We start from the raw sequence: 18,672 nt of genomic DNA on the forward strand, positions 1-18,672 counted from the left end.
GAGAATGTGACTGTGTTTTGGTTGTGTGGTGCTATGAGTCACAAACTGATGGTGTTGTGCCACAATGGGTCAATAAGTGTGAATACGGTATACCTGTATGTCTCAGTGGTTGATTGTGACATGTCTGTCATGCTGTAGCTCTGCTTCCTCTCCATGCAAAATCGCCTTTCTGTGCAAATTATTTAACTGTAGCTATAACACTGGATGTTTTTTTGAGCCACTATTTAGCAAGTATTGCATATGTAAATAGCAGCTGCACCAAATAGCTGTTTTTAAACGTGACGACCGTGGCTTTACGCCACAGGCTAAGTCGTTTGTTGGAGTGTTTAGTGAGCGCTTTAGCTGAGAGAAGGTAAGTGAAATGAACTTTTGTTGTCTCATGGCTGAGAGAGTGTTTTTCTGCTTCAACCTGGTACATGGACAAACAGGCGGTGGGGACATGAGGAGTCCCTTGTGGGTGGGGGAATGCATTTGCATGCAATTATAACTTCTGGTTTCTTGAGAGTTTGTCTCTAAAATACTTTGGAACTACCAAGGTTGAACAGAGTCCATTCCACGATACTGGTCGGCTTCTTATTTATTCATACTTTTTTTTGAGACACCTGTTTTTACCTTAAAAAAATAATGAGAACTGTCACCATCAAAAATGTTAACAGTTCTCTACAGGCAATGTTTAGGTAATGTTTTACATTTTCACCATGTTTCTATATGTGTTTAATGGCTATACAAGTGTTAAAAGAAGTTGACCACTGTAATATTAAAACAATAGCATACTCATAACTTCAGTCACTTGAGGTTGGCATAAAAAAAAATCGTATCGCAAGTTACCTATACATCTATTTTTTTTACATTAGCTGGCAGTTCAAAAAAGAGGAAACTAAAGTTAAATGATAAAGCAAAACACCTTTAGATGCCAGTGACGACCTGTATAGCAATTAACTGGTTGGCAGCTATGCTGCTGATGCTGGTAATTCTCTTATTGTGAGAACACCTCCCCCCCCACCCCCACTATATTTTCAAGTGAATTTATGGTTGTTCAATGTCGGACTCTTCAGGTTCTATGCTCACCTTTCTTAGCTTTTGCTGCATCTCAAAGTGTTCCAATTATTTGTCTCCTTGTCTGAATGTTATTTTTAGCAGTGTTGCTCTGATTATGTAATTGTAAAGAAGTGAGCTGAGAAACTATGCCAGGTGTGTAAGAGGTTCCACAGAGAAGTGGAGTACAAGAAGAACTTGTTGATAGATCTAGCCGCATCCTTTAAAACTGTTCTGTCCCACTGAAATTTTCAATAAATATCCATCAGAAAACAAAGAACCACAGTGGCAGCTTAAAAACTCTGTGGCACAGTAAAATTGTTCTAGCATAAAAGGGATATACATCCTTCTTTCTGCTTGACCTAACAACCAAACAGGCCAAACCCTCCCCCCCAAAATAAAAAAAGTTCCAGTCACATCCTTAGCCCTTTGGGGATGTTCCACCTCTGATAAGACGAAGGTGCTTTTAAATCAAAGAAAGTGGAATTAAAAGTAGAAACTCATAATGAGAGAGATGAGTGAGTGCATATGAAGTAAATATGTATACATATATATGTAAATCTTTTTTAATTAGCTGTTTTTTTCTGACTAGGTTGACGCTGCTCTGCCTGGACATCCTGTCAGGCCTGCTCCTGAACACGATGGTCTTGTTCTTATAACATCCTGGAGGGCGCTTGGCTAAACAGTTATTCTGATTACAATGGAGGGATCTCTCGACCAGCGTGGAATATGTAGGCCACGAGGAAGAATGCAAAAGAGATGAATTGCCCAGTGAATTTGGAACGTGACCGGCGGCTACTAAAACAATAGGTGGGGTAGAAGGGGGTGGTGAGACAGCTTTATACAGCATGCTGTTGCCCAGCTGTAGACCAGGAGTGCTTCAAGTTGGCGGAGGGGGGAGAATTATGTAAGAGTGTTACAAACGGATGCCTGGTTATTCGAGGAAACCACACTGATAAAATTGGGTAGGTGAATGGGTGATTGTTCATAATGTTGGATTACAAAGCACTGTGCAAAAGTCGTAAACCACCACAAGCTTTGTTCTTTTCGTGACTGCGGTAATTTTTACACAGTAGCTTGAAACTGTTGATAGGAAATATAGCGTTAATAATATTACACGAACATTCCATCCATTCATTTTCTCTACTGCTTGTCACGTTCAGGGTCACAGCTGTCTGGTCACCAGTCAATCACAGGGCACACAGAGAGAAAATACGAAACCAAATCCAACATTTGTGGAAGGGTGATGTATAAGCGAAGGAAGAAGCCATTAAATTTGAGGAAGATCAAACTGGCCACCTCCCAGAATCATAATGGCACTGGCTGTTTGTTAGTTTGTTTACCTCCTTGAACCAGGAATTTGTGTGATGATCACTTTGAAATTTATCTTAAATATAAAGTGCAGTAAAAAATAAAATGTATTATTATTTCTATTACTGTTATCAAAGAACAAAAGACAAACAGTCACAAATACACATTTATGTCACTTTTGTTAACAGTTTGTCCTTGGTGGAGGTTTGCACTCTACTGGCATTCTATATGGTCATTATACCATGTCGAAAAACACTTTTTTTCAGACGGAGAATACAAGTACCTGAGTAATTGCCGATATCGAGTACTGATACCTTGATAATGCCGTTTTGTTTGCAATTTTGATGAAATAAAATACTGTTAAAAAAACATTAATGGTATAAGTTTCACTAAAATCTAACACTTTTTATACACTTACCCAAATATTGGTCAAATATTGTTCAAAACACAAACTTCTATTGAACATAAGCCATAAGTTTCACTCAAATAGTGGAATACATTTCACTCAACTATAACACTTGATTGATAATTTATTTAGTTTTTAAAAATTATTGTTTTATATCCAATCTTTAGTATGTACTGCATTTTGTTACAGCTGTGGTTATTTTTAAAGTGCCCTATAAATAAAGTTGAGTTGTGTTCTGTTCCTATACACACTGAATAATCCTATTCCACTTGCCTGGGAGGTTTGTCCAAGTCTCACGCTATCGGGCGAAGCCCTTTATGGAAGGACATGCTTCGACCTGTTTTGCTGCATTTTTAAGTTGGTTGCGCATCTATCCTGTGTGGATACCCTAAATATAATAGTGGCCTAAGACTTTGGATAGTGCTCTTTTAACCAAATGAGACAATTTGATTCACAAGACTCAAACTGACTGCTGTCAGAACACTCTGCAGGCACACATTAAACTAGGCTATGTGTGTGTGCGCGTGTGTCTGTGTTAAGTCATCCATGTCACCTCGTCAAGCTGCCCCTCTCCTTCGCCACTCAGTCCCAACACGGGTTTAATGTGTTCCTCTCATGGCAGTGTTTTCCGATGGAAGGTGAATCTGTCTCTTGCTTGCTCGCAGCACACCCACAGACACACAACAAGCACACAAAATGGCCATGCTAATAGAATGTTTTGTTTTCTCTTCTCCTCTCTTTACAGTTTAGCTCTACATCCTGAGCGTGTGTTGGTGGCCACGGGGCAGGTGGGCAAGGAGCCGTACATCTGTGTGTGGGACTCCTACACTGTACAGACAGTCTCTATCCTTAAAGACGTGCACACTCATGGTGTTGCCTGCCTGGCGTTTGATCTTGAAGGACAGGTACAGTTAGGACACTACAATAATACAGAACTACTGTATCTACAGCACATGCGCCAAGGAGGTTATCAAACTGTTTTTAAGATGTTACCAGCCAGGGGTGCGAGGTCTGACTTGGATTTTGCCATTCATTTCCTATACCACTTGTTTAGGAGCATGATTGGAGATGGAAAATACTGGTGTTCCATATGACTTTGACTAAAAGGCAGCAAACTACCTGGAATGACTAGTCAATTGCAGGGCAATTCTTGGGGAACTACTCTACAAATGTCCCAACTTAGATTTGGCAATTTCAACATTTATTTGAACTATATACAGTATTTTGGGGGTGTGCATTTGTGAGAATATTTATTTATGGCCTGTGGGGTTGGATACGCTTGGGGCAATTGGGAACTTTCAATAGGCTCCAGCTCACCTGCTACCCTAATGAGGACAATCAGTATAGAAAATAGATGGATGGACAATGTCAAACTATATTCGTATTATTTATTCATCTATCCATCCATTTTTATACCGCTTATCCTCCCTAGGGTCGTAGGTGTGCTGGAGCCTATCCCGGCTGACTTTGGGCGAGAGGCGGGGTGCGCCATGAATTGGTTGCCAGGCAATTGCATGGCACGTATAGACAGATAACCGTTCACACTCATGGACAATTGAGAGTCTTAAATTAATGTAAGAAATATGTTTTTGGAATGTCAGAGTACCTGGAGAAAACCCACACAAGCATGGGAAGGACATGACCACACAGAGATGCCAGAGCCAGGATTCAAACAAACAAACAAAAAAACCTCAAAACTTTGAGGTAGATCTGCTAACCATTTGTCCACCATGCAGCAACATCTTGTTTATAATGGACTAAAATAACATTAGATTTAAAATACCTCTTCTTGCATATTGTTGTGATTTCCAAAAAAATATTCATCCACATCTGATGCAGATTGCACATTAGCGAGCAAATTAAATTCAACCTGGAAAATTCTACTAAAGTAGTTCAGATGTTTGTCTGATGTTGTTCTTTTTTTCCACTGTGGTACATTTTCAGATAGTGTCAAAAAGGCTCAGCACAGATAAGCTCAGTTGGAACTGCAGAGACAGTCAGAATGTATTTTAAATGACAATGATTACGACAGCAGTTCTGTCTGGAAAGCTGCACTCTGGCATGTTACAATTATGAGACGATGACAGGTGTCATCATATAATGAAACATATCCTTAGCCAAAGGTATGGTTTCCCAATTTTTTTTAGTCAAAACCCAAATGATAAACTTTGTCATAACACTGATGTATAGTGGAACCTCGATTAAACGGACTAATAGGGGTGTCCGTTACAACTGATTTTCCATTTTACTAAAGCACTTTTTTCTTTGTGGCCATATGTAGCCATATTACTGTACAGTACAGATTATTGTTTTGTCCTCTTTTCGCAGCCTAAAATTCCCAGTAGAGTACAAAGTTAATTGTGAATAAATTTAAAAAAGCTTTAAAATATTTAAAAAGTGGCGGCACGGTGGGCGACTGGTTAGAGCGTCAGCCTCACAGTTCTGAGGACCCGGGTTCAATCCCCAGCCCCGACTGTGGAGTTTGCATGTTCTCCCCATGCCTGCGTGGGTTTTCTCCGGCCACTCCGGTTTCCTCCCACATCCCAAAAACATGCATAAACTGGAGACTCTAAATTGCCCGTAGGTGTGACCGTGAGTGCGAATGGTTGTTTTTTTGTATGTGCCCTGCGATTGACTGGCAACCAGTTCAGGGTGTACCTCGCCTCCTGCCCGATGACAGCTGGGATAGGCTCCAGCACCCCCGCGACCCTAGTGAGGAGAAGCGGCTCGGAAAATGGATGGATGGATGGATGGATGTTAAAAAGTTTTCCATTTTTAATCCAAATTTACCACGCTGTTGTGCTTGATGGTGACATTGTTGACATACTCATAGGTGAGTCAAGAAGGGTCGCTTTCATGAGCCACGAGGAATTAGGCTAAATTGACACTGCAGGGCATGATGCCAAATTCAGATTTTTTTGTTAAATGTGATCTTTATATGTAGTCGTTCACAAAAACAAATGCACCTTCTACTGTGGATGACACTGGATGTCACATGCATACGTACCAAACAGGACGTCCCATTGCTCATGCGCGCAAACACAAGGCACCGTGTTGACTGAACTAAATAAGGCATCTCGCGTAGGTCTCGATGTAGTTGTGGCGATTTCAAGGATTTAGTGCAACTGGAGCCATCCATCCGTTTTCCTTACCGCTTATTCTCACTAGGGTCGTGGGTGTGCTGGAACCTATCCCAGCAATCTTTGGGTAAAACCTATTGATAAACAAAAACCCCTTTGCAAGAAAACGTGTGCCTGCTTGAAAATCAGTAAAATAATGTGTATAGTAATTTAAGATTATTAACTGTTGACCTACTAAAGATCAATAGTATGAAGGAACCATGTCTTGATTTTTATCTTTGCATGTCTCTCATGTGAGTGCTTGTGGTGAAATTACCTCCTGCATTTAGCTGTGAGAAATAATCCCATGTTCTTTTCCTGCATGGCTAACTAGCTGTGGATTTAGATGGAAAGTGACAGTATTTAAAGCAGGAGGAAGCTGTGTTGTTTCGCAGTGAGGTAGTTCTATTCAGCATCCCTACTCAAAAGAAGTCAAGACAATGCCGAGGGATCTCTGGTGCGATTAGCCAGTACAAATATAAAAGCAATAAAAAAATGTGCACAGACGTCTATCACTGTGGTGCTAACCAGAGAAAACATTAAAATGGTTGTTGTTATATTTCTTGACACACCAGCCTACCAGTGTTTCCCCTCGAGCATGGGTAAAAAAATAGGACTTTCGTTATTAAGATGGTGATGCATTTTTCAGCCCCCTTGTGTGCACATGTTTGCTTAAATGTCCTCATGCTGCTTGGCATTAAATGTCACCCGTCTTAAACAAGTTAAGAGGGAGCCATCTGAAGACTGATTTGTAGTCTGTGGATCAAAAAGGATATCCCTCTTCCATGCAAAGCAGGCAGCAGAGTGGAGCTGCATTTCCATACGAGCGACGATGTTCACTTCTGCTCGGCTGCCCCTGCCTACTCACTCAGTCAGCTATAGGAGGCTCCTCCAGCCAAAACACTCCAATGAGCTCACTGGAAGCGCCAAGGGCTGGACAACTGTTCTGCTCCGCTCTGTAGCTGTTATTATTAGGCTTTTCATTGTGGCCTGCCGTGCCACAGTGGAGGTAGCGGAGCAGCTTTTGCTTGTAATTTGGACAACAAACTATAATGTTATTTTATGTGATGTGTATTTCTATCTACAGTGCTTGGTGTCTGTGGGTTTGGACTCAAAAAACACAATCTGCGTGTGGGACTGGAGGAGAGGGAAGGTTCTGGCAGCCGCACCGGGCCATACAGACAGGGTAAATAAATTCTTCCATCCCTTCCTCCATCAGCACCTGAGCATGGACCAACGTCATTTGCAAATTTGAGGGCCTGTCCAATGACGACACAAGTAAATGAGGCCCCCCACTTTATTGTGAGCTTTAAAGAAACTATTTTAGACACCACACAGCTCATCAAAAGTTTTTTATTAAATGATTATGATGATGAGGATACAGGCAGCTGTTGTTTTCTAGTACAACCCACACACTGTAACACAGTCCACTCCAAACACTCTCCTTTAATTTTTCTGCAACAGATCTGACAAGTATTAGAAAAGCTGCAAAATAAGTGCTTCAAGAATAAGCTCTCAATATACAGTACCTGTAAATGTCATGTTGAGAGCCCATCTCTGATACATCTATCGTCTTATCCCTGCAGATATTTGACATATCGTGGGATTTGTACCAGCCGAGCAAGCTTGTAAGCTGTGGAGTCAAACACATCAAGGTACAGACACTCTGTAGGCCTTTCACATTTTTGCATTCGTTACATCACAGTGCAAGCTTAATTTGTATGTAATATCTAAATACAGATTTTTTAAGACCATTGATTGGAATTGCACATACAATTTAATCTAGAGAGTTGTTATGAGGCATTACCATACAAGCACTGCAACCACTCACTTTATGTTCATTCAAATTTGCAGCAATCTTCACTACAAAGAGCAAGGAATGTTGTCTTTGTATGATGACTCTGCTCAATGAGCTTTTCACAGCTCTCCACAGTACAAGCTGCAGCTGCTCTAGCATCCTTTTTTTTTTTATTGTATTTTTTTTTTTTTTGCTCGCCTTGATTGCATCACTTTCACATACTAAAAATTGTGTTCATCATTCTACGGCGTCACTGCCAAAACTTCCCTTGGGATATGGTGCAGCATTTGTTTTGGTGCAAAGCCATTAGGAAATAACATGTAGCACAGAGCACTGGAGAAAGTCCCAAAACATGAGGAAAAAGGTGAATCGTGTTGATGTAGGATCTCTGCCTACTAGTCATGTCAGGCAGCGACATTCATAAAGAAGTGTTTCACTTCTGGAAATATGTTCTTTGGTTATTGTTTTGTTGGCTTTCAATGCAGTGCAGCAGATGTAATATGTTTCAGTTGATGCTAGGAAAAACATACAATAAGGCAGAGATTCTCAATAGGAACCAGACACTTTCCTACATAAGGACACAGACATATTTGTTTGTTTTGACTTTTTGAAATATTTTGGGATTCAAGGTCTTTTAAGAAGCGCAGCTTTCTGCCAACCTTTCAAGTCACCCGGTGATGGATGTACAGACTAACCGCGTACATTGTAAGCTCCTCCAATAAGACTCCATCCATTTTCTACATCACTTGTAATGTGGGGGCATGGGTGAGTTCGAGCCTATCCCACCTGACATAGGGTGAAAGCCAGACTACACCGTTGACTGGTCGTCAGTAGATCACAGTGCACATTTATGTAGAGACAACCATTGACACTTACACTATTAATGAATGTAAATTGAACCTACTCTGCCTGCACAGAAGTCAGGCTAGGGAAACACTACACTAACAGAGACCTGTGACACAACTCAGCCAATCAAATTGTTTATTCACATCATTTGCGAGTGGAACCAGTGTGTGTGTAGGCGAGGCAGGCAATAGCTTGGGAGGTATAGGAAGCACAGATGATATAAAATAGAGTAAAGAAATAATGTTTCAAAACAACAACATAAATGGGACAATTGTTAAAGTAGTTTAAAACGTTAGTTCAGATTGTCTATATCTGTAATATTTTAGCAAATATAATGCAAATATAAGTCAAAATGCTCACACTCACACATGTTCTGCATTGAGTACATTTTTCCATTCCTTGTTCCAACGAAAACTTAAACATGTTTATGTTAAAATGTTTTCTTCGTCCTTCCAGATCAGTGTGAAAATAAAACAAGAAGTATTGTTGGGATAGAATTTGATGATGATCATATTACATTAGGCTGTTTTTGACCGTTTGACATATTCCTGAACTGGACCTATGGGCCTGCAGTTGTTTGATTACTTTTTCAGGTCTTAAAGTATTTCAGTCTAGATAGAAATTGATGTGACAGAGAGGAAATTAAGATATTAATATGGATTAATTATGGTTATTGTTATGGCAGTTGGCTACTACTCTGCTGAGTTTCCACTGTAACGAATAATTGTGTTGCATTTGGCTTACTGTGTGTATTAAGTTTAATGTGCCTCATCTCAATCTCATCTGTTGTATCTGCCCTGAACTCTTCCCACAACTGCTGTGGCACAGAAACCTGGGCTGGCTAAGCCCCGCCTCTCCACAATGCCTGCTTAGTCCTCTCCCTCCTCCCTCTACACTGGTTTCCCGATGGCAGGGCAATCCAGCAATTGTCCCACATAATTCCCCAGTCTTTACCCTACAGACCATGTGACATCTGCTCCCTGGCCTTGCGTTTGCTCCGTGATTATAGCACTCAGAGCATCCAGGAGATTTAGTGGCAGTAATCCACTCACTCGTGGGCTGAGGGAAACACAACCTCTGTGACAATGACCTGTGCTGTGGACAGTGTACTCCCTTTTACACATGCACAAACGCATATATATACAGCTTATTGTTTTTCCTTCTTATGCGTTGGTTTGGTCAACACAACTCAAGCTTTATAGTTAACATCTTTCTTACTGCAAAAATTGCTTTAATGGATATGTTCAATTTTATTATTATGGCCTAATAAACAAAAGCAACACTCACTTTGGATTGGCATCGATGAGGATCATCATTGGATATTTTGCTTACCATAATTAGCTACACCACAGGAAACTACAGTCACAATAATTAACATATTGTTGAATCAATAGCTTGCAGACAGTATTGGATGATTGGCTCACATTCAGTTGTGTTGGTTTATCTATTTATGTGGCACTGAAGTCATCATGAATGACTGACTGATGTGTGATACAGCTCACTAATGTAATGAGAATGCAGGATGACATGCTGTAGGTAAATGGACTGAGCCAATTAGTGTTACATTGAGTAAGCCATTTTGATTACAGTAATAGAAAACTGCTTTGATTGTGACAGACATTCGACAGACGTTAGACTTGAAGAAGAGAGGGGCTGAGCAGCGCATCTTATAAAACGATCAAAATATGTAGTCTTGGAAATTAAGTGTTTTCATGGCAATGATGTGAATTGCCACAGGATTGAGCTTGACTCAATGTAGATGGACAAGAACTGTGGGAACAGTACCTTCCAAAAATGCTCCTCTACTTTTTCTGAGTGCTCTTTGCTGACCCCTGCTAACGTAACAGTTAACACTTTGACATTGCTCAGGGTTACTGTAGTGTGACAGGGAAAGCTGATGAAGTACATTCCCCTCCAAAGTAAATTGCATGAAGAAGGCTGTCTTAGATTGTGGAGCATATCCTGGAGTCTAATGTTGCCATGCTAGTCAATCTCAAATTGTGTAAAATTGTCATTGCCTACCAGTAAAACAACAACACTCCACTTTCAATTTTGAAAGTGAGATTCAAGATCATGCACATTCTGTACTGCTTGTCGTGTTCAGGATAATGGCAAATGCTAGAGCCAATCCCAGCTGACTAAAACGATCCTGGACTGATCACTAGTCGATCACAGGGTGATTGTGAAAGGGACATTCAATGGGAATCAATCTCTTAGCACACACCATTTTATGTTGCCTGTGAAAGCAAACTATGTGTCAAGTTCCGTAATGCTTGATCAAATCTGTACCAAAATTTAAAATTGTCGTATCTAATAAATGTTAAGCTAACGCAAGCATTTTTTTCTTACCAAAACCCTTTTTTACATTAACTTGAACAATAGTTGAATAAACTATTATTCTTGACTTCAAATTTCAAAACGAGTTATCCCGAAACCCCTTCTACAATAACTTGAATAATAGCTGAATAAACTATTATCCTATACTTCTAATTTCAAAACTAGTTATCCATGAATCTGTTGTGTATATATGAAAATATGATGAGGCGATTAAACATTTATATGGTTTCACAGACATAACGGCCCTCTGATGGAAACCGTAACTCCAATGTGGCCTGTGACAAAAATGTTTGACATCCCTGCCTTGGCAGCTGCATGAATGTCTGCTATGTGTACGTCGCCACTTCCAGTGCAAGACCCCGGGAAGCAATTTAAATTGAAATGTACTTTTAAATTCAGAAAGCTTGATGACCATTCTATAATTCTGAAATTCCATGTTTTCACATTTCTGTTTGAAGTAATAGTCATGTTTTTGTGATGAGCATTTTTTTGATTGATTATTAACTGTGATATTCTTGGTTATGTGTAATTTGTCTGTAATATTCATAATGATAAGGTTATGTAAGTTTTGACTTTTTTTAATATAGCAGCAACTGTCTTGGGGGTACAATTTTGGCTCAATGAGATTGGCGCCTAAACTGGCTGCAGAAATTAGAAGAACAGTTGCTGCACCTATACTACCTGCTAGGGTTTGCGTGTTCAGATTTTATTAAGTCGACACTAATGTGATGAAAATCAACACTGACTCGTAGCTGATGATGTCACTATTTTTTAAGTACAGTACATCCATCCATCCATTTACTGTACCGGCGTGTAAGGGTTGCGGGCGTGCTTGAGCCTATCCCAGCTATCTTTGGGCAAGAGGCGGGGTACACCCAGAACTGGTCGTCAGCCAATCGCAGGGCACATATAAACAAACAACCATTCACGCACACGTTCACACCTAAGAGCAATTTAGAGTTTCCAATCAACCTACCATGCATGTTTTTGGGATGTGGGAGGAAACCGGAGTGCCCGGAGAAAACTGTTGTCTTTGTTTTTTCTTTTTGCTTCAAAATTCCCCTGTACAAGGTGTTACCACACGTTTCGTTTCCTTATTGAAGCAGTTTTGCGGATGTTTGCTCCCTCTTTCTTGATGTACCGCACTGTAGATTCATTCATGCCATAATGGCGTGCCACAGGTGCATAACGTCTGCCCTCCTATCTAAAAGTTTCACTTTTTCGCTGATGGTCATCATCATCTTCTTCCTCTTGGGCGCCCCGAAGGAAGCGGCATTGTAAGGGCTTAACAAATCAAAAAAGGTTATCACTAACACAACACTAAGATACAGTATGCGAGACAATCAACAGCGTGGACGAGACACAACAAGGAAAGTTGCTGGGTGAGGCTGCGATAATGCGCAGCCAATCAGCTCACGGGATAAATCCACTCGTGCTCTCATTGGTCGATGTCGCGCTGGGAACCAATCACGCGCCTTGTATGAGTGCCCGTGGCATGTACAGTACAGTACAGGCATGTACAAAGCCTCTGAGTCAACTCATCTCTTTGTTTGGCATGCAGGGAAACCTTCTCTCTCGTGCATCAACATGAAACAACGCGTCTTTCCGCAATATGGCTGCTGAGATGCCTGTATTTTTTTCAGTTTTATTTTTGTATTAATTGTTTTTTTTTTTTATGAATATTTTGGAAAATCCCGCGAAGCACTGAAGCCGCAAAACGGGAAGCGCGAGGTGGCGAGGGAACATGTATATAAATAAAAATATATATAAAAATATAAAATATTTGCCCCTTAGTTTCTGTGAAAGGAACTCGGAATAGTTCAGCATAGATTTGTTTTTTTCCCGCTCATTTCCACCTTCCCACATTCCCCCAATCATTTTTCTGCTCCTGCCGCTGGCCTCATCATAACCCCTTCTGGCTTCTTGTCTCCTCTCAGCAATTCAAACAGCAAAGGGATTAGCTGGTGCCCGAGTCTCGCTGCCTTATCAGTTGTGGGCAGGGAGGGCTGCGCAATCATGCTGCATCCATTTCTGCAGCCTCTGTAGTATTCTGGGGTACAAGAAACCCCCATCCCACCTAATTCCAAACCACCACTTAACACATCTCAACACAGTCCCAAAAACAGTTATGTCCCACATTACTTGCACACCTGTGATGTGTACGATTTAACCTTCATTCTCAACCCCATGCACAAGCTCACACAAATGCTCTGTCATTGTTCATGTAAGGACTTAGGAAAGTCCTGGCCGGTCGAGGTTTTTTATAGCAACGTATGCACTTTATTGGGAAACTTAGTCAATGAATTAATCAATCAGGCATTGGGCAAACTACTCAGTTTTCCTAAACTAAAGTTCAGCATATTGAATGCACAATTGACATTTTGTCAAGTGTATGCTTCTAGGTCTATGCAAATGGTTTGGTGAAGGCCCTGTACAGTTCCAGCATGACTGTGCCCCATTGCACAAAGAGAGGTTCATAAAGACATGCTTCAATAAGTTTGGTGTGGAAGAACCATAGGATGTGAATTTTAGCCCCTTCAAAGCCCTTTGGCTTGAACTAGAACTCAGGTTTTGAGCCAGGCCTACAAAGGTTCTTTGATCAGAACAAACATTCCCACAGACACACTCTAAGATGTTGTAGTCTTCCCAGAATAATGAAAGGGCTTATACAGTAGCTGCAAATAGTAGAATGAGAGTTTCTTCCATACTCATTTCCTGTCGGTTCAAGGGCCAGCTGTCCCAATACTTTAGTCTGTAATTTTGATGACAGGTGGTATCCATGCTCATGATCCCTGTCTGTGATAATCAATGCCCCTTGTTAACCCCCAAAATGTTTATTAGTCTGGAGGCAAGTTGTATTCTCTGGTATGTCAGGATGTTTTTGTCGAGTAGATTTGTCACCCTGTTAAGCGTCACTAGACTATAAATAAATAATAATTGATAACACATTAATCAGTATTATTATTTTCCCTCTGCCTGTCAGTGATGAGTGCGACTTCGTTTTCACGTGTTGACAGCAGTGTGTCAGCATTTGAGAAGCTCATTGCGATCTAATCTCGATGCAGACAGGGCGCCTCCCTTTTACTCTCACCTCCTCTCTTTGATGGATTTAGCCGTCAGATGAGGCTGTGCCCATGCATCCCGATGACCTTGCTTATAAATAATGAGCGTGCTTCTGTCTGTGTGTGTGTGGGCCTGTGTCTGTGCATGTTGATCAGGTGGTTACAGCCCCACTTACGTGTGTGTGTGTGTGGGGGGGGGTATATGTATTTGACTTTGGTGTCTCTCAATATAGCCGATATCTGTGGGTGTATGTGTTAGTTGAACCGTACAGCGCTGAATTTCTGATTAATGTTGTATACAAACACTACGTAATTGTCCACTTGCTGTGTCACAACAGGATTATGCACGGGATTATTACCACCATCGTTTTTCACTCCTCTGTCTGTGTGTGCAGTTCTGGAGTTTATGCGGTAATGCTCTCACGCCCAAACGTGGAGTTTTCGGCAAGACCGGGGATCTCCAAACTATCCTCTGCCTGGCTTGTGCCAAGGATGAGGTCACGTATTCCGGTGCCTTGAACGGTGACATCTATGTGTGGAAAGGGATCAACCTGATGAGAACAGTGCAAGGGGCTCATGGGGTAAGTTTAAACCAACTACGGTAGATAAGCACTGCTATATACACAAATGACGATAAAGGCATCCAGCAGCGACCGGCCGTGCATTTGGCCTACATTGGGGCGATATCAGACTTAATCCTCCTGTTAATACCACCTATATCATGTTGTAATTATAGAAACCATCACTACTGTTCAAAAACCCAATATAACAGCAGGAAACTGTGCCACGTACATGATCCGGAAAAGTTCAGAATCAATATTTATCTAATAGCATAACATAACAAAATTTTAGAATTTAAATAAAATACATCATACTCACTGGGGATGTAACAATTCGTTTTAACTATGCAATTCATATCATGATTTGTGGTTGATGATTCAATTCAAGAACGATATAGGTTCATTTAGAACGATACGATCCAAAACGATTCAGTGGTTTCTGGCTTGAAATCGTTTCAATGCACATGCTTGCTTGATTCTGCTCAATAGAGAAGGATCCGTTTTTTTGCTACACAGGATTAAATTATATCTATGGGATCAACAGCTTTGTTAGGGAATTGGGGTATGGGGGAGGGGATAATAACTACAGTACATGCTGATTCCTGCTTTTTTGTCCCACCAAATGTTTCACTCGGGTTTCAACAGCAATGCCTCCTAGTACTCAATATGCCATGGGCAAAGGAGTGATAATAGCAAGTAACTAATAGCAACTCCTGCTCCTCCTTCGAGCTCTGTGCGATTTTGAGGCCCTAGTAGCAAGTGTGCAGCTGTAAAGACCTTGTTAAACAGTTGCCTTTGCCGCACAGAATTGGTTCTGTCATAGGTCGTTTATCGCACACTAACAGCCTGTCATTTCCTCCAGTCAGGGATTTTCAGCATGAACGCTTGCGAAGAGGGTTTTGCCACTGGGGGACGAGATGGTTGCGTCCGCCTGTGGGATCTCAATTTCAAACCAATTACTGTCATTGATCTCAGGGAAACAGACCAAGGATATAAAGGTGATGTCAAAATGCCTTCACTCAGTAAAGGTTGCAGGGCAAATTAGGCTCACCTCAACAAGTGGCATATCTACACCATGGTGCTTAAGCCATTCTTTTCTGTTCTCCCTACTAACACTCACTTTCTTCTTTCTTCCATTTCCTTTTTTTTCTTGTATCTTGGACCTAACAGTAGCTAGAGTTGAAAATAGCAGAGGTGGGTAATGCGTTAAAAAGGTGGATTTAACAGCCATGCCAGTCTGTTTGTAGCCGTCCCCATATTGTACTTTTGTGGTTAGTGAATCAGTTGTGCAACATATTTTTAGATGTCATGGTCATGTATAAAGTGCACCGTATGCTCACTTCCTCCATGGCAGTTACATATGGCAACATGCTGTCATGTGCTGCTGTTAAACCTCTGCCTTATTAATTAGCCACCTGATGTCTATTTACACGTCCTGTCTTCATGTTCCATGTTATGTCCCTTAAGTCAAGTTTAATTAAACCTGCTCGGACTGTATTGTGTTGATATTTTCCTGTGTGTGTGTGTGGCTAGGGCTTTCTGTGCGTAGTGTTTGCTGGCGGGGAGACCACATCCTGGTGGGCACGCAAGATAGTGAGATCTTCGAGGTGGTGGTCCACGACCGCAACAAGCCTTTCCTTATCATGCAGGGTCACTGTGAGGGCGAGCTGTGGGCGCTGGCTGTGCACCCCACCAAGCCTCTTGCTATGACAGGCAGTGACGACCGCTCTGTCAGGTGAGAGTTGCAACAAGTTACAGTGTTTTTATATCAGTATTTCAGTGTATCATGATATCTCCTGTGTCCGAGAATCTCTGCTAATATAGGGCCTGATTTACTCTTGCATACAGTGGCATGAAAAAGTATTGGGCCCGTTCTCAAATTCTTTTTTTTTTTTTTTTTTTTGCAGTTTCCCCAATTTAATGTTTAAGATCATCAAACAAATGTAAATATCTGACAAATATAACCCAAGTGAACTTAAAATGCTGTTTTTAAATGGGGATGTAATTTATGAAGGAAAAAATAAACATTCATTTACTTGGCCCTGTTTGAAAAAGTAATTACTTCCCTTTTTAAATCATGAATTAATTGTGGCTCATCACAATGTTTGGTTATTTTTCACTGATCACACCCAATCCTGATTACCTCCAGACCTGTTCAATCAAGAAATCACTCAAACAGAATTTTTCCTGACAAAATCAAGTCGGACAAAAGATCTAAAAAAGCTGCAACAAAATGGCACGTTCCAAAGAAATCACAGAACTATCAGTTTGGAAAGGGTTACAAAAGCCATTTCTAAAGCTTAGGATTCCAGCGAACCATAGGGAGAGCCATTATTTTCCCTTGCCTAAGTTAAGGTCAGTGTTCATGACACAACAATAAGGAAGAGACTGGGCAAGTTCCAAGGCGAAAACCACTACTGACCAAAAAGAACATAAAGGCTTGTCTTACATTTGCAAAAAAATAAATAAATAAATAAAATTTAAAAGAAAACATCTGAATGATTCCCGAGACTTTTGGGAGAATATGGACTGACCAGACCTTTTTTGAAGGTGTGTGTCTCGTTACATCTGGCGTAAATGTAGCACAGCATTTCAGGCAAAGAATATCATAAGAAACAGTTAAACATGGTGGTGGTAGTATGATGGTCTTGGGCTACTGTGCTGTTTCAGGACCTGGACAACTTGCTGCGATTGATGGAACCATGAATTTTCAGCCATCAGTTTGTGACCTAAAACTGAAGCGCATTTGGTTCTGCAGCAGGCTAAAGATAAAAAAACATACCAGCAAGTCAACTTCTGAATGGCTTAAAAAAAAAAAAAAAAAAAAAAAAAAAAAAATGAAGGTCAAGTCCAGACTTGAATCCTATTGAAATGCAGTGGCATAACCTTAAAGAGATCATTCATGCTCGAAAATCCTCCATTTTTGTTCTGAAACAATTCTGAAAGGAAGAGTGGGCTAAAGTATCTCCACAGAGATGTGAAAGATTCATTGCCAGTTGTGGAAAACATTTGATTGCAGTCGTTGCTGCTGAGGATGGCCCAACCAGTTATTAGGTTTAGGGGGCCATTACTTTTTCACACAGGGCCAGGGAATTTTGAATATTTTTCCTTAATAAATGAAACCACCATTTAAAAACAGCATTTTAAGTTCATTTGGGTTATATTAGTCTGATATTTACATTTGTTTGACGATCTTAAACATGAAAGTGAGGAAACTATGCAAAAATATAATAATTTCTGAAGGGGGCAAACACTTTTTCACAACACTGTAAATGGGCCAGACTTCATTGCTCATGCAAACAGATGTGGAAGCTGATCGACTAACTGCAAAGCCATGATGGTGTCTCCCAAATGGACATAATAGCCGCACACTTTATTTTGTGTATTCTGGGAGGAGTATAGTGTATGTAAATAGATAATTTTAGCAGTGGGATTTATCAAACCTGAGACAAATTGTGATGGCTGATTTTGTGTCTTTTAAATACAGTGTCTGAAAGGAAGGTGCAAACCGGCAAACTGTGCGTAACCATGACAAAGTGGTCCAGGCAAAATGAGCAGTGAAGGGGAGAAGAGATCTTTTACGCTTGTGGGAAAAAAACTAATTTGAAATGCTGGAAACGAAAATGATCACGATCGATTGTCTATTTAGCAATGCAGGGCTGACTTGGAGCCAGTCACAAGAAGGAATCATGCCATATCAGTTATGACAAAAACTCCTTTCAACTCTGCATTTCCTTGTGTCTGTGTTATTGCACCACACAGGACCATCGGTGCCTCTCCCATAGCAGTTTTTATGGTGTGCTGTCACATGTTGTGCAAGATGTCTTCATCTTCACACTCTGAATGATTTAACTCTAACAAAACATGGCTTTTAAAAGGTTGCTGACTACCCCCAAATTATCGAAGATATATAGATTTCTGTAACTCAGTAATATGTTTGTTTTTCTTCTGCTAACATTTCCAATTCCATCAGTTAAAACTTCTGTTTGCGCTTGCGGTGCTCTCCCAAATTTCCCATGGTGAAAACCATTAAAGCTACCTAAAACCCACTTTTAAATATGGCAATCTCCACCACTTTTACATGCTGCCAACAGCCTGCACAATCTGTTGGTGAGCAAACACGCAATTTAGCCATAGTTATTTGGGATCTCAGACATTTGCAATCTTAGATCACATGCAACATGCGCACTAACAGCTT

General features: G+C 40.7%; 1 protein-coding gene across 6 annotated transcripts in view; it reads left to right on the forward strand.

Annotated features, from left to right (window-relative positions):
• Positions 1-18,672, forward strand: part of eml5 (EMAP like 5) — a 51,490-nt gene that overhangs the window by 7,837 nt on the left and 24,981 nt on the right. For 3 of the 6 annotated variants that reach the window (XM_061695461.1, XM_061695460.1, XM_061695465.1), the window contains exons 2-8: positions 3,498-3,657; positions 6,959-7,057; positions 7,458-7,526; positions 14,310-14,495; positions 15,337-15,472; positions 15,645-15,668; positions 16,008-16,209. In XM_061695461.1, the coding sequence (XP_061551445.1) occupies positions 3,498-3,657; positions 6,959-7,057; positions 7,458-7,526; positions 14,310-14,495; positions 15,337-15,472; positions 15,645-15,668; positions 16,008-16,209 (876 nt within the window). Of the gene's footprint in view, positions 1-3,497; positions 3,658-6,958; positions 7,058-7,457; positions 7,527-14,309; positions 14,496-15,336; positions 15,473-15,644; positions 15,669-16,007; positions 16,210-18,672 lie in introns of those variants that run through there. The other 3 variants (XM_061695463.1, XM_061695462.1, XM_061695464.1) reach the window with 2 other exon arrangements.

The sequence above is a fragment of the Phycodurus eques genome, chromosome 14 (genome assembly GCF_024500275.1).
Source record: "Phycodurus eques isolate BA_2022a chromosome 14, UOR_Pequ_1.1, whole genome shotgun sequence".
In the NCBI taxonomy this organism is placed as follows: Eukaryota; Metazoa; Chordata; class Actinopteri; order Syngnathiformes; family Syngnathidae; genus Phycodurus; species Phycodurus eques.